The sequence below is a fragment of the Dama dama genome, chromosome 15 (assembly GCF_033118175.1).
Source record: "Dama dama isolate Ldn47 chromosome 15, ASM3311817v1, whole genome shotgun sequence".
Classification (NCBI taxonomy): Eukaryota; Metazoa; Chordata; class Mammalia; order Artiodactyla; family Cervidae; genus Dama; species Dama dama.
The window spans coordinates 56,171,986-56,188,469 of NC_083695.1; the positions used below are offsets into that span (position 1 = coordinate 56,171,986).

Genomic DNA, 16,484 nt, shown 5'->3' on the forward strand with positions numbered 1-16,484 from the left:
TTCCAGTTGAGCTATTTCAAATCCTGAAAGATGGTGCTGTGAAAGTGCTGCATTCAATATGCCAGCAAATTTGGAATACTCAGCAGTGGCCACAGGACTGGAAAAGGTCAGTTTTCATTCCAATCCCTAAGAAAGGCAATGCCAAAGAATGTTCAAACTGCCGCACAATTGCACTCACCTTGCACTCTACAAAGTAATGCTCAAAATTCTCCAAACCAGGTTTTAACAGTACATGAACTGAAAACTTCCAGATGTTCAAGCTGGATTTAGAAAAGGCAGAGGAGCCAGAGATAAAATTGCCAACATCCATTGGATCATTGAAAAAGCAAAAGAGTTCCAGAAAAACATCTACTTCTGTTTTATTAACGATGCCAAAGCCTTTGACTGTGTGGATCACAACAAACTGTGGAAAATTCTTAAAGAGATGGGAATTCCAGACCACCTCACCTGCCTCCTGAGAAATCTGTATGCTGGTCAAGAAGCAACAGTTAGAACTGAACATGGAATAACAGACTGGTTCCAAATTGGGAAAGGAGTACGTCAAGGCTGTATATTGTCACCCTGTTTATTTAACTTATATGCAGAATACATCGTGTGAAATGCTGGGCTGGGTGAAGAACAAGCTGGAATCAAGACTGCCAGGAGAAATATCAAGAACTTCAGATACGCAGATGATACCACATTTATGGCAGAAAACAAAAAAGAACTAAAGAGGCTCTGGTTGAAAGTGAAAGAGGAGAGTGAAAAAGTTGGCTTAAAACTCAACATTCAGAAAACTAAGATCATGGCATCTGGTCCCATCACTTCATGGCAAATAGATGGGGAAACAATGGAAACAGTGACAGACTTTATTTTCTTGGGCTCCAAAATCACTGCAGATGGTGACTGCAGCCATGAAATTAAAAGACGCTTACTCCTTGGAAGAAAAGCTATGACCAACCTAGAGAGCATGTTAAAAAGCAGAGACATTACTTTGCCAACAAAGGTCCATCTAGTCAAAGCTATGGTTTTTCCAGTGGTCATGTATGGATGTGAGAGTTGGACTGTAAAGAAAGCTGAGCACTGAAGAATTGATGCTTTTGAAGTGTGGTATTGGAGAAGACTCTTGCCCAGTCCCTTGGACAGCAAGGAGATCCAACCAGTCCATCCTAAAGGAAATCGGTCCTGAATATTCATTGGAAGGACTGATGCTGAAGCTGAAACTCCAATACTTTGGCCACCTGATGCGAAGAACTGACTCACTGGAAAAGACCCTGATGCCAGGAAAGATTGAAGGTGGGAGGAGAAGGGGGGATGACAGAGGATGAGATGGTTGGATGGCATCACTGACTCAATGGACATGAGTTTGAACAAGCTCCGGGAGTTGGTGATGGACAGGGAAGACTAGCATGCTGCAGTCCATAGGGTTGCTAAGAGTCAGACATGACTGAGTGAGTGAACTGAACTGAATTGATTGAAGGCAGAAAACACAACTTCTTTTCACTGAGGTTTGCTGAATTTTGGAGTGAATTTCCCTAAATACTCTAAATGTTTCTATTTTGAAAAATGTGTACAAATATTAAATAACATATTTCTTTAAAAAATAATACAAAGAGGAGACAAAAATCTATGTCCTAGATTCTACCCAAGAAATGGCAGAAGAGCACTACTTCTGCCTGGAAGTGTGTGGGCTTTTCCTCTGGTTCCCTAAGTTCTGTGAGCAGCCTTTTGGTGACTGAGTCAGAGTTGTTGTGCAGTCTGGGTGTCAGTGGCTTTTCTCTGCTCTACCTGGGTATTAGTGATAGGCTGGGGCACTTGAAGGAGGCATAGGGTATAGTGGGCTAGGAAGTGAGAGCTTCATGCAGCTGGGGACATCAGTCCAGGCAGCCTGGACCATTGGTGGGGTGACAGATCACCCTCCTATCTGGCTTTCTCTTAGCCTTGAAATGCAGGTTAAATTACCACAACCCACTGATATCTCTTCATAGGCATCGTCTTTGTGTGTGTGAGTGTGTGCACGTGCACACTTTCCCTATAACTTCAGGTCAGTTATAGAACTTATATACTGAACTTATATCTCATATACTCTGCATATAAGATAAAAAACAGGGTGACAATATAGGCCTTGATGTACTCCTTTCCCGATTTGGAACCAGTCTTTTGTTCCATGTCCACTTCTAACTATTGCTTCCTGATCTTTATTCAGGCATTCCCTTGGAATTATTTGTGTACATATCCATCTCCTTCACCTCCTTCTCATCCTTGGACACAGCGAGTGTTTCTATGACTAATGAATAGATACATGGCTAATGCACCCTGATGGGCATAAAGAGAATATGCGAAGTTGCTCCCTGATGGTACATGGCAAGTCCTCTATTACAGCCTTCAGCCCTCCCCCCAGCTTCTCTACTGTTTCTCCTAAAGTCAGCGATACAGATACTTATAATTTCCTGAACATACCATGTTATTTCATGCAGCTCTCTGCCTTTAAATTTTCAAATTTACACATTCCCCTACTTTGGGGAGGGGAGCGCTGATAAGCCCTACCCTTCTTTCAAGTCTCAGTTTATGTATCATTTTCACCAAGTAAAAACCTAGCATCTCTCTCCACTCTCCCTCCTTTCAAAGTTGAACTGGATATCCCCGCTCTGTGCTCCCACAATATCCTTCCTTTTGACTTACCGGCCAGTTTAGTCTGTGCTCTCCATTTCTTCTAGAAAAGATAATGACCGATGCCCACAGCACACACAGTGTTCTTTGACAGTAGTTCTTTGACAATGGGACACCCACACACTTTAGCACTTGCACTCCCTAGGGGCTGGGTGCTTACTGAGATCCACTGTCTTCTTTCCCATACTCATTTATGCCACTGTTAGTGTAACTAAGTAATTTGCTTAGATGTGACTTAAGTGAATAGTATATGAGTGGGAAAAAAAGAGTTGTGTTTTCCATGAGAACAGATGGATGCTTTGGAAAGACAAGCTGCTAAAAATGTGTACTGCTGAATTAGGGATAGGCAAGAGAACAGACAAAGATGGGGGAGGAGTATATAGAAATCTTGAAGAAATCTTCTCTCAAATTGTTTCCTCCCTTAATATTTAACTGTATAAAAATCCCAAGATCATGGCATCTGGTCCCATCACTTCATGGGAAATAGACGGGGAAACAGTGGAAACAGTGTCAGACTTTAATTTTTTAGGCTCCAAAATCACTGAAGATGGTGATTGCAGCCATGAAATTAAAAGACGCTCACTCCTTGGAAGGAAAGTTATGACCAACCTAGACAGCATATTAAAAAACAGAGACATTACTTTGCCAACAAAGGTCCGTCTAGTCAAGGCTATGGGTTTTTTTCCAGGGGTCATGGATGTGAGAGTTGGACTATGAAGAAAGCTGAGTGCAGAAAAATTGATGCTTTTGAACTGTGGTGTTGGAGAAGACTCTTGAGAGTCCCTTGGACTGCAAGGAGATCCAACTAGTCCATCCTCAAGGAGATCAGTCCTGGGTGTTCACTGGAAGGACTGATGCTGAAGCAGAAACTCCAATACTTTGGCCACCTCATGCAAAGAGTTGACTCATTGGAAAAGACCCTGATGCTGGGAAGGATTGGGGGCAGGAGGAGAAGGGGACGACAGAGGATGAGATGGCTGGATGGCATCACCGACTCAATGGACAAGGGTTTGAGTAAAGTCTGGGAGTTGGTGATGGACAGGGAGGCCTGGCGTGCTGCGATTCATGGGGTTGCAGAGTCGGACACGACTGAGCAACTGAACTGAACTGAACTGAAAATCCCTAAATGGAAATTGTTGAAGATGCCTTTGGAGAGTGGTTTTTGGAATTCCCATCAGTGTACCCATGCCACAATAGAAGACTTTAGCCCTACCTCAAAGATTAGTGAAGTGCAAGTGTTTTTAAGTTACCCGTGTATCATTTTTACCTGTCCCAGTAATATATTGTGGACTTCCCAGGCGGCACTAGTGGTAAAGAACCTACCTGCCAAGGGAGGAGATGTTAAGAAATGCGGGATCAAGCTCTGGGTCAGGAAGATTCCCTGGAGGAAGGCAGGGCAACCCACTCTAGTATTCTTGCCTGGAGAATCCCATGGACAGAGGAACCTGGAGGGCTACAGTCCATAGGGTCCCAAAGAGTCAGACATGATTGCAATGATTTAGCACGTTCCTATGCAGTAGTCTATTGCAGTGTATTGGGGTGGAACTGGGAGGCAGAGACTGTCTCCTGATTGTTTCTTGAAGACAGGGCCCGTGTCTTGCTTGTCTTGTGTTATCTGTGTCTAAGACTGGGAAGAATATTTGAATCCTAGAGAACTTTCTGTAAAGATTTCTTGACCCAAGGGAATTGCTGTACTTCTTATTGTACGGGTGTTTGTGTGTGTTCAGCTGTGCCCAGCTCTTGATGACCCCGTGGTATGTTGCATACCAGGCTCCTCTGTCCAAGGAATTCTCCAGGCAAGAATACTGGAGTGGGTTGCCATTTCCTTCTCCAAGGGATCTTCCTGACCCAGGATTGGAACACGGGTTTCCTGCAGGCAGATTCTTTTACCATCTGATCCACCACGGAGGGTTCAACAATTAGGTCTCTTTTATGCATTACAGACACTAGGCGGCAGTGCAGCTGCATTCCTTTGGAACGGCCAACCCATAGAAGATGCCTCCAAGCTAGATCCCCAAAAATGTGATGAGCTTCCCCAAAGTGTATTGGAGAATCTGTGGCATAAACATCTCACTTTGTATCTGTGTTTCCCTTGTTTACTTGGGGAAGTTGACTCCATTTTTTCTAAACAATGAAAAGCCCAAGTAGTTATCACTACCTCATTAAGGTAGTTATTAAAGCCAAGCCAATTCCTGGAAGGGGAAAAAAGAAAACAGGAAGGAAAGCTTACTACCCTCATGCAAATGTTGTGACTAGCATCAAGGATTGTAAATTGGTACCAGGCAGGCCACAGTGTCTTACAGTGGAGTCTCAAAAGCAACCCTACTGAGAAAGTTACGGAGAGTGTGTCCAGATGACTAGACAGGTCTCAACCCTGCCTTCCTTATCTGAATGAGTCTCCTCCAGTTCTGATGTGCTAGAGTCACAGATTTCAAAACTTAAGTGCTCGTTGCTCATATCTTTGCAAAAGAGTGTCCTCTCCCAGAAGAAAGAGCATAGTAAGATGAAAAAGAATTCCAAACACCACCATTAAAAGAAACACCTTGGAAAAATTAAAGAGAATGATTATTTTACTTTTCAATGGGCTGCCAGTCTGAATTACAACTATACTGATGATCTATGAAGTTAAAGGATCTTAACGCAATTTGGGTCCAAGGGAGCTGAGACATCCTATTTCCACAAGTCTTTGGAAGCAATGAAAGAATATCTGTTCTGAAGTACTCTGTTTGAGAATTAAATAAATCTAAAACAAGATAAAATGGTCCAGTTTACAATTATCATGGGCGCTTTGAAAGAACTGACCTAGAGGCTGAGTGATTCACTGCATCTGGGGAGCCAGCTGACTTGGGTTTGAGACTGAGCACTGCCCCTAAAAGTGACCAGTCAGTTTACCTTTCCTCTCTCAGCACCACATGGCCCATCTGTGAAATACAGGGCGAGGGAAACTGGACAAATGATCTCAAAACCTCCCCCAGGTCTAAACAATCATATATTCCCTTTCCAGGAAGTTACCCTTACAGTTACACTTGACTTCCTTCTGTTGCAGCTTAAAAAAAATTATTTATTTATTGGCTGCACTGGGTCTTCACTGCTGCGCAGACTTTCTCTAGTTGTAGTGAGCAGGAGTTATTCCCTAGTTATGGTGCCAGGGATTCTCAATGCATGGCAGCTCTTGTTGCAGAACACAGGCTCTAGAGCCCATGGGCTTTAGCTCTAGAGAGTGGGCTCAGCAGTCATGATGCACAGGCTTAGTTGCCCCTCGGCACACAGAATCTTCCCAGACCATGGATCGAACCCGTGTCCCCTGCATTGGCAGGTGGATTTTTAACCACTGGACCACCATGGAAGTGCTGTTTCAGCTTTTAAAGATGCAATATGAAATAAACCAAACATGAAAATTGCTATCTCTGTATCCAAACTTAGTTTTCTCTTAGGGCAGGATCTGGCAGGGTTCAAAATACGGTTGGAACTGATACCAAAGAATTTTTTCAATAAAATTAGAATGAGATGTTACAGTTTAAACCCCATAAAATCAAAACATGCTAGTTCGTGTGCAGAACAGAAACTCAAAGCCGGCATTTGCCCTCCAGTTGCTCACAGTTGAAGGGAGTGGAGGCAACTTACTCTAAATGAGTAAGAAAATAAATATACTGATATTTCAAGACTGGACAAACATATGAGCTCCCATTTAGGTTTCTGACTCCTGGTTTATTTTCCCACTTCCCCATGGAGAAAGGCGGTCAATGAATGAATACTCAGATCTTCGGTGTTTGTCTGGAAAGCTGGCAGTCTTCCAGAACTACAACTGGATATGAAAGCACAGTTCCAGTCCTCACCTCCTCAGGCTATCACTTCAACCTTTTCACAGAAGAAAGACAAAGTTGGAATGGGCAGTGTGGCCCTTGCACATCTTCATGGTGCCTTCATCCCTTCAGTCCCATTGATCTGTTGGTCACATGGTGCACAGAATTTAGGTACGAAGGGGTGTGAAGCCTTGGGGCTGCCCTCAAGGTGTTGTCCCTAACCATAGCTTCTCCTTCCTTCCTTTTGATTGTCCCAGACATCTGAGTTAAAAGAGCGGCCCTCTGATAAAACTTGGAAGTCCTAAGATATAGTTCATAAGCCAACTGGGCCTCCTCTTACTTTTCCTCCTCAGGGCCCATCCTGGTTGCTGACCACAGGGAAGTACTATAGAAAAGGCTTGGAACATGGATTGAAACAAGTCGCTGGGCTACCATTGACCATTTTCAGGCTTTGGGCTTGCTTACTCAACTTGGTGAATAGGAGCAGTGCTTCAGCTGGCCCTTCTGTAGCAGGAGGAAAATATTGTGGGCTCCAAAGGAGTGAATGCATTAGACCCCCTCAGTCCCAGGCCTGGCGCAGAAGGTACAGGCCGGCCTTGCCCATCGGCATTTCTTCATCAGCATCATCCATGATGATGCTGGTGCAGAAAGACTGAACAGTGGAGGCCGACCTGGGCCTGGGCGTGAGTCCCCTCACTTGGAATATCATCTTGAGAAAGTCTGAAAGCCTCCACTGCTTCACGGGAGAAGGCAGGATTCGATGCCTGGGGCGAGGGGAGCAGGAGGCTTAAGGCAAAGGTCAGCGGAGCGCAGAGAGAGGCCCAGAAAACGTTAACCCTCGCTGTGATTACTGCCCATGAAGACGAGCTGGGGCAACGGTGCCCACGGAGGGCCCTGCCGACCATCTTGGCGGTTTCAAGCAGGTCCCAGAGGCAGGAAGCCTTCCCTAAGAGGCGCACGGGTGGGGTGAGAGGTGAGGGGACGCTCAGGCACCCGCTGGCAGTGGGAACTGGGAGAAGCGAACTTGACCTCCGGCTGAGCGCGGGGCGTGTCTGTCCGCGCCTTCGGCTGCAAGGTCCTGCCTCCAACCTCGGCGGGCCCAGCGGAGCCGCTCCCGGGAGTCGGGGGCCGGGCCCGGGACCCCGCCCAGGCGGCGGCAGGGTACCCTGGGCTGGGCGCTGTGGCCGAGCCGACGGGGCGGAGAGGAGCGCGGCGGGAGGAGGAGGAGGAGGAGGAGGGGGCTGGTCAAGGGAAGTGCGACGTGTCTGTGGAGCCTTTTTATACCTCCTTCCCCGGAGTCCGGCAGCCGCCGCCGCCGCCACCCGAGCGTCCTAGCGCCTCCGCTCCAGGGGCTGGGCTCCGAGTTCCAGCGCGCCGGGCACCGCCGTAGCCAGCCAGCATGTCCGAGGTCAAGAAGCAGAAGACGGTAGGCTGCCAGTCGCCTGCCTTCCTCCTCCGCTTCTCGGCCCCGGACGCTCGGAGCCCATCCTCCCCGGGAGGGGGCGAGCAGCCGGGGCGCGGAGGCTGGGGCGCGGGGAGGAGGAAGGGGTGGAGGGAAGCAGGAGGGCGAGGCTCAGCCGGGATCCCCTGGGCAGCCCTCGCGGGGCGGTCCCTCCCCGTCCCGCGCCGCGGGGAACCTGCGCCCGGTGGGGTGGTCACGGCCGGGCTAGACCTCCAGAGCCGGAGGCGTGGGTCCCCATCCAGAGAAAGATCCAGAGGTGGGAAATTTCCTTTCTTCCCCCGAGAACTTTTTCTGGACACGTCTTTTCTTTTGAATGAACTCCGCACGGGTCCAAGCGGTGGGGGTGGGGCGTGGGGTGCGGGGTGGCAGGGTCTGGGGCACCCCAGTCTTGCCAGGTCTGGTCGCTGGCGACACGTCAGGGACAGTCATTGGCGTTTTGTCCACGGAACGTCCTTGGAGTGGACTTAAGTGACAGACGTTCATAAAGGGAAAACTACGACTGTCTAGACGAGGGAGGGAAATTGCCTTTCTACACTGGCAGGATCTAGCTCCTTGCTGGGATCGGATGTCACCCTAAGTTCAGCCATGGGGTGGGGGGTGGGGGGGTCGCGGGGGGCTCCTCAGCTTGGTGGAGTGAAATGAGCGGACTGTTTTGAGGAGGCTCAATTTTATCCACAATGAATCCGGGCCATCCCCATGGTAGGAAATAGAAGGTTGTTGAAAAGTTCCATTCCGACTTAGTGACAGGGGCTCCCGTAAATTCTGCATCCTTAAAAATGGCAGCGATGATCACAGACTCTTTTGGAGTTGGAAAGAGCCTTGTAGAGACAGCATTGGGGCCACACCAGGGCCGGTGTGCGAGCCAGCCAGTCTGATGGCTGAACACTCATCTTTTTTAACTACCAGACTGAAAGCCTCAGATGACTATGGAGGTCAGGGAAGGGGCTGACCTCTCTCAAACAGATTTGTGCTTGGCACAAAGTGGTCAATAAGTGTTTTATTACTATTATGTAATACTTCACACTGAAATATCTCTGGGGTGTTTTTGTGGCAGGAGAGATGAAAAAACATAAATTGGGGAAGGGGAGGGAGTGAGCAGCAAGGGGAAGGGGATGGGGGCTCTGGTTTCAGGAACCACACTGAGCCTTCAGGAAGGTCCAAGAGGAAGGAGGCCTCTATTTGAGAAGGGAGAATGGTCAGGATTCTGTTGCCCTTTATAGGATCAATTTTAAAGTGGGGAGACTCTTGGTATTATATCTGAAAACACTTAAGTGCAAATCATGTGTGTTTTATTCCTATTTAATTGTATTAATTTCTGTAACATTCTAAATGGTGTCTTCTAAGCCACAAGCTGCTGAGGCACTTGGTAGCCTTTTATAGCAGTGAGGTTTCAGTTCTTACCTCCCGGCTAGCATCAAGAATTCCTTCCCAATGAGACTGCTTTCTCAAGCATTAGTAATGAAGGGGCAGGTGGTCTCTCCCTTTCTTGCCTCCAGTCAGCAAGAGCCTGTGAAGTGAAAGGCTTGAAAACAGGGGCTTTGCACACGAATCATGGCAAATGCACAGAGAGAGTGAAAAACCTGAGGACCAAAGGATTTGGTTTTTGTATTTACGCATTTAGAACCCTCTGTTTTGTTTTTTTTTTTTTAATTTGAGGTGTGTATGTGTTCTGCATAGGATTAAATTAACACCTGAAACAGCTAGCACGACTTGGGAACTTTTATATAGCTGACACAGTTATAATCCAGGGGACCAGTACAAGTCCCCCAAAGCGCCAGATAGATACTATTGGGTAAAGCAAGGCAGCTGTAAATGCATCTGAAATTTCTCAAGCTTTAAATGTTAACTCAAACTGTGTTTTGAAACTTTGCAGGCCAGAACAAAATCTGCCCACATGTGCGACCTCTGAACTAATCAATTATTTGAAAAATGAGTCTTGCTGGTCTAGGAAGCTTTCCTGGAAGTGAGTCTGTGCTGATCTTTTTCAGAAACTCACAGAAATCATGACCTTATTTTCTGTATTGTCAACTGAGGATGTCAGTTCACACCCCAGTGACTGCAGTTACTCTAAATATTTGTTGAGCCCCTACTGTGTGCCAGACAGTCTACTGGGGTGAACACATTGTCCCAGGATGTTTGTTTGTTTGTTTGTTTGTTTTTTGCGTCACTCTCTGGATGAATATAGCTTTTCAGTTCAGACCACTCTAAGAAGAGTAAGTAGTTCTGGTTTAAATGTGAGAATGTAAGATGATTTTCTCAGAAGCTTGAAAAAAATAAAAAAGGAAAGGTTCTGTTATGAGGGAAGGTAGTACATTCCTACTGTGTTAGGCATCCTTACCATGGAAACCAAAGACAGCTAGGTGTCACAGCCCTCCCCGCTACCCTTGACTTCCCTCCAAACTTGGCCACCTCTGATCCCCTTGACACACACATGAATCTCAGGAGAAGGAAGGAGGCAGACAGCAGCCAGAAGATGGAAAGAGACGCAAAGGCCTGGTCCTTTCTTCTTGCATCAATTCCTGGATTAGCATTTTTCAAGGTCCACAGACAATGTTATTATGTCCTGGAGACAACCAATCTGAAAATTCTGAGAAAGTCAACTGAGATATTAAAGTATTTCCCAAAGGGTCAAAGAAGCCAGTGTTTGGGAGGGAGTGAAGAGCTTTTGAAAAGTTAAACCTCCTCATAAATGTAAGCCATTATTCACCTTTTATTATTTTAAAGATTTTGTACAAAATCACATTATTTTCCTGGAAGTGGCTACTTTTAAAACTATTTGAAAAAGCTGTGTAAGGCAAGATATGAATTTCCAACTGGAAGGAAGGAGAAACAAGTACTTCCCAGAGGCCAGGCCCTTTGCCTCATCCTTACAGCAGCCTTTACCCAGAAAATGGAGCCTCACCTCTAGGAGAGAAAAAATACCAGCAGCAGTTTAGGATTTAAATTTGAGTTTGTCCAGGGACTTCAACAGTGGTCCAGTGGTTAAGACTCCATGCTTCCATTGCAAGGGGCACATGTTCGATCCCTGGTTGGGGAACTAAATTCCAGGTTGTCCAACTTTGAAGCTCCTGCTCCTTTTAGTCCCTCTATTTCTCTGGCCCATAAAATTTCTCATCCATAATGACTTGCCCCTTACAGTTGTTGTGCGGAGTAAACAGCTCCTAAAACTGTCTTGCTCAGTCCTATACTCATATGCAGTCGCTACTGTTACTATTTTTTATTGCACCATACTGTCTTGGTTTGCCCAGCAAGGAGCAGAATGCACAGGTCAGACCACTCTAAAGGCTCAGTAAATGACAACCATCAGAATATCTAATGAAAGCAAACAATACAGAAGTAGAGAGGTGATGATTTGAATTCTAATTATAAAATGCTAAATAGAAGATAAAGGTCGATAATTAGTGCAGACTTACCAGAGAAACCCAAATAATCAGCAAGATTTTGTCAACAACCTTGGCCAAGAAAGGCAATCTATATATATAAGTAAATACTAGACTAACTTCTCTCCACCCTTCCTGCACCTTCAGCTATTTCCAGATTTATCTTAAAATTAATGTTGTCCGATTCATGCTGTTATTCCACGATCATCTCTTTGGACTTTTGCCGTTAAAGATAAATGTAGCTAACTATGAGTTTTATATCTCTGAGATAGTTATCTTTATCTTTCGGCCCTTTGTCTTCCTGTTAATGTGCCTGGTTATTCTGGTTTGCCTAGGGGATAGTTAGACTGAAGTCAAACATGGAAGCCTGCGGGAATGAGAGTCTGAGAAAGGAATCAGTGATGTCAATCTTGGCCTTAGACGATTACTGTTTATTTCAAAACCTGTCACTAAATAATAATGGGCACTGTCTTTGTGTTTGGAAGTCTTCAGAAAACACAGAAAGTGAAAGTAAATAAACATACATCTAATACCATTTCAACCTTTCATCACTTGGATGCTTTGCTCATGACAAGTGAAATGGCATGTATCTCAGCAATCCTACATACAGCCTGGCACAGAGTAGGTGCTCAATAAATAGATTTTCCATATTAGGCTCTGGAATTGCTTAGCGGATGAATTTGGTTTTGGACATCTCTGTTTTCGTTAGATTTCTCCCAGCTCTCATATCTGTCTGCTCTCATATGCTGGCTCATTTTTGCCTGGAAATCCATCGTTAATTACCACTGAAAACTTACCTGTAGGGATTCTTGAGGCGTAGAATGAATTACCTCCCCACCCCACCCCAGAGGAGTTACTTTTGTTTCTGCCAGATGCCTGGTGGCACTACTAGTCTGGCACCACTTTTGGGATTCTCCAGGAAAGAATATTGGAGTGGGTTTGCCCTGCTCTTCTCCAGGGGATCTTCCCAACTCTGGGGATCAAATCCGCCTCCCCTGTATCTCCTACAATGCAGGCAGATTCTTTACCCACTGAGCCACCTGGGAAGCCCCCTTTAACCTAAATGTACCACTTAAAGTTTCTTAGACCACCCAGGTGATGAGAATTTGAGTTGCACTTTTACACACAGGGACCAACTTGTGCAGGCAAGTTCTCATGGACCACCTACCCCCCACCCCACCCCTTATCAAGGAGTGTCAAGGCAGTGTCCCTGCAGTCTCTTGGAGTGGTAAGTGAGTTAATTCCAGTTCACTCTTATTTTTAAGGGGTGACTCTTAGGAACCTCAGCTTACTGTAGACAAAAACCTTTTTATTCTCCCCACTTGGGTATGTTCGAGGCTTTGTTGTCTCTTTCACCTCCCCTGTGAGGTTGTCAAAATCAGTGCAGATCTGCCTCTGTCAGGACAGAAGCCCCTTGTGCTTGCTTACATCTGAGGTTCTTGCTTTCCTGCAGATTTTGGCCAGGTAGTTCCTTACTATCTTGTTGACTATTTGATGTTTCTAATTAGGTTATTTTATATTGTAACCTGAATTTTATTTTTTAATTTTTCTGAAGCCTTAATTGAATTTGTAACAATATTGCTTCTGTTTTATGTGTTGATTTTTTTGGCCACAAGCCATATGAGATCTTAGCTCTCTAACCAGGGATTGAACCTGCATTGGAAGGGGAAGTTTTAACCACTGGACTATTAGGGAAGTCCCCATAACCTGCATTTTAAATTTATTTTTATGAAAAGATTGGATGGCTTAACATAGACCAGCATTGGTGGAAACAAAAATCTCTGCCTTTTCTCAATTCCTGATTATCATTAACTTATTATGTGTATATCATACCTTTCCCTTATACCTATAGCACTTATAAAAAGAGTACTTTCAGAACAAGTAAACTTAAGACGGATTGCTAGTCAGAAATATTCAATTGAATCCCTTTTTCCCCTACAAAGTGCTAAAGTCTGGGCTGGGGGAGAGGAGGGTGGTACTCACCTTATCTTAAAGTTTCTGCCTATACGGGCATCCTTAGAGCTATGCATTGTCCTGTCTCACCCTCAGCTGTTAGTCCAGGTCAAGTGCATTCCTGTCTGAAAGCCCCTTCAGTTCAACACCTCTCTTTGCTTCTCCCATGCTCTTGTGGGCACCCTGAGGTCACTACACTGCAACTCTTGGGGTAACTCGGTGAGGCTATCTGAGATATTTGACGCTGCCCCCAGACTTCCAGAAAGGTGAGAGCTATGCTCCTACTCTGGTGTGACCATGCTGGGACTTGGAGCAGCTCTAGGGGCTGCTGGAGTCTATCCCTGCTTCCTCTCCCTAGGGGGTCTCTCGAGGATCAGACGCACAATCGGTGCCCCCTCCTTTCAGAGTCCCCAAAGCTGGTTGACTCCTGTTACCCCAAGCCCAGCACCAGGCCCAGAACATCACTCACTCCCCTTCTCAGACTCATACTGGCATCTGAGCTCCTTCTGCTTCTAATAAATATTAAATAGAGCTTTTCCAGAAAGGTTATTTAATATTAACATTGGATTCCTTATAAATGTGGTCTTCTTGTTCCTCTTTCCTGCCTTTTGATCATTAAATTTTTTTTTCAATTTAGAATAAATTGGCACACAAGATGGAAATATCTTTTTTTCTCTGCAAAAGAACCATTGTATTAAAACCTGACCTCTAATTTGCCTCTGATAACACATGGTGTGTAAACTGACTTTCATCAGTTGGCTGATGTGACTTCCTTTAAAATCTAATCGCAACTCTTTCTGCACTTTACTTTTACTCCTGAAGTGGATTTTGCTATTACTGGCATTGTGAAAACATGACTGCAGCGTAAACGTGGCAAGCTCAATCTGTCTAGTACCAAATATTAAATTTTGGCACAAAAAAAAGTTATAAAACTTCCCTAAAACAGTTACATTAAATATATCAAATGCTAATCATGAAAAGTGATCATTTCTATGCTAGGTTAGTATTTGTTTTAAATATATAGTTAACATCTTTGTATGTTTTGTTATAAAAATACAGATTTTTATCTACCAAGCATCTATGTCCAGTCTAATAGTACAATTACTTTTTCTTTTCTTTTTAATATGTGCCAAGTGTGGGCTTGAAAAATTATTTGCAGACTTTGTTTGGAGACTTACACCACCTACAGTGAAGATTTTATCCCCATTACTTCATTCATCTATACCTTCCCCAAACATTTATTTGTGGATAATTCATGCTTTCTCAACTTTTAGCAAAATAAGCAACTAAGATGTTGGTGATGATTTTTTTTTTTTTTTTTTTTAGTATTGAACTATTTTCTTTTTTTTTTTAATTTTTTTTTTCATTTATTTTTATTAGTTGGAGGCTAATTACTTCACAACATTGCAGTGGGTTTTGTCATACATTGACAAGAATCAGCCATGGAGTTACATGTATTTCCCATCCCGATCCCCCCTCCCACCTCCCTCTCCACCCGATTCCTCTGGGTCTTCCCAGTGATGATTTTTATTTTTATATCTTTCCTACTGTTAGAAACCTGAATTAACTCTTTGGTCCTCTACTATGATCCCATTTTGTTTTCCTTCAAGGACTCTGAAAACCTTTCTTTTTATTTCCTGTCTGATCCTCATTTATGAATTTGTTCACTTCATTTACTCAACAAATATTTTTTAAATGACCCAACCAGGACCCGTGCTTGCCATAATTTACCAGAGCTACCAAAACCTTATATTTGTTAATTATAGTTTTTTAGATCGTTCAAATACTGTCTTTAAACTACTCTAAACATAGCATTTACTTTTTTCTAATTGCAACACCCCACCCACAAACTTTATATTCTTTCAACCTTCTGCCCAGTCAGTATTACAGTGACCTTGAGCCAAAAGCAATAAAATTCTCAACTGATTTTTCATTCATTTTTAAAAATCTTTTTCTCCCCCAAGTTAAAATTTTAAATTATTTACTTTTTAATCAAGTTGTTCCTACTTTAAAAAATGTATTTTTTCCCCAAGACCCCTAGCATTTTCCTTCTGGGAGGAAAATGAAGAGCTCATCTTCAAGCCATACAGGTTGATACACAGAGATTTGCTGAGGCACATGACTGTCTTCCTGGCCAGCTGGTGGTGATCCCACCACTGAGCTGGAACTCTGCTCACATAACTACAGGCCTAGCACTTTTCTCTTTTTTGCATACCCTTCAAAAGAGGCCCTACCCATTTTCTGTAGCTCTGTCTTTTCTTTTACATACTGGGAAATATTTTCCATAAATTAAAAAAAAAAAAAAAAAAAACACTTCCAAGTTGGTTATCAGTGAATCACAGTTACACTTTAATTTAGCTTTAGCATCTTGTTCTGATATTCTGAAGATAGAAAGTATGGACCAGAGAGCGTTGTTTGAAAAATGAAGGACTCCGCTGTTGGTCCAGTGGTTAAGATTCCAATGCTTCCACTGCAGGGAACACAGGTTTGATCCCTAGACAGGAAACCTAAGATCCCACATGCTGTGAGGCATGGCCAAAATGAATGAATAAATAAATTTTTTAAAAAGAGAGAAAAAAATGTAAATGACCATTTTGGAATATGTGTGATGGTCCAGTCTCTCTTTAGAAAATTCAACTTATAACCCTCCTACACTCCTCAACCTCACTCACTCTTTCTTAAGCCTTCTCAAACAGTTTAACCATTTTATCAAAAAAAGAGAAAAAAGATAATAATGATTGCATAGTGTGCAACACAGATAAATTTACATTAGGCAAAATTTGAGGCAAATTCAGTTGTACACTGAATCCTCAGTTCTTGTTGTAGAATTTCCAGTTTTATCTCTAAATCCATTTATTTCCATTGTTTCCTAAGTTCATGAAGTACCATGAAGTTGGTTACATGTAACTGTGTGGTCCAGCCAACTAAAGCTACCTAAATTGGTGAGTTCCAATATTCTTTTCCTAAATAGTATGAATAAGTACAGCTGTTGGGCTGTGTCACTAATAAAACAATGGCTTAAGTAGTGACTAAAAAAATTAAAAAACCTGCATTCATCTATTGTGTTTAAATTCACCATGTGACTGAGAACTAATAAAACATAGATATTAAAATTCTCTCTATGGGATTTGCATATTTACCAGGAGTTTTGATTTTTTTTAACATGTTTTGTTAGAAAATTCCTACTCTGTTGTGACTTGTTTATCATCTGCGTTGAGCCCTTATGATGTGGCAGGC

At 43.8% G+C, this 16,484-nt stretch overlaps 1 protein-coding gene across 6 annotated transcripts in view; it reads left to right on the top strand.

Annotated features, from left to right (window-relative positions):
- The first annotated feature begins 7,699 nt into the window (after window positions 1-7,699).
- PAPSS2 (3'-phosphoadenosine 5'-phosphosulfate synthase 2) overlaps window positions 7,700-16,484 on the top strand; it is an 81,747-nt gene continuing 72,962 nt past the window's right edge. For 2 of the 6 annotated variants that reach the window (XM_061162114.1, XM_061162113.1), the window contains exons 1-3: window positions 7,745-7,878; window positions 9,788-9,877; window positions 16,122-16,189. Coding sequence is in view for 1 of the 6 variants with exons in the window: in XM_061162108.1 (XP_061018091.1) it covers window positions 7,852-7,878 (27 nt within the window). In the remaining 5 variants the exon portion in view is untranslated. Of the gene's footprint in view, window positions 7,879-9,787; window positions 9,878-16,121; window positions 16,190-16,484 lie in introns of all 6 variants that reach the window. The other 4 variants (XM_061162112.1, XM_061162111.1, XM_061162108.1 and 1 more) reach the window with 3 other exon arrangements.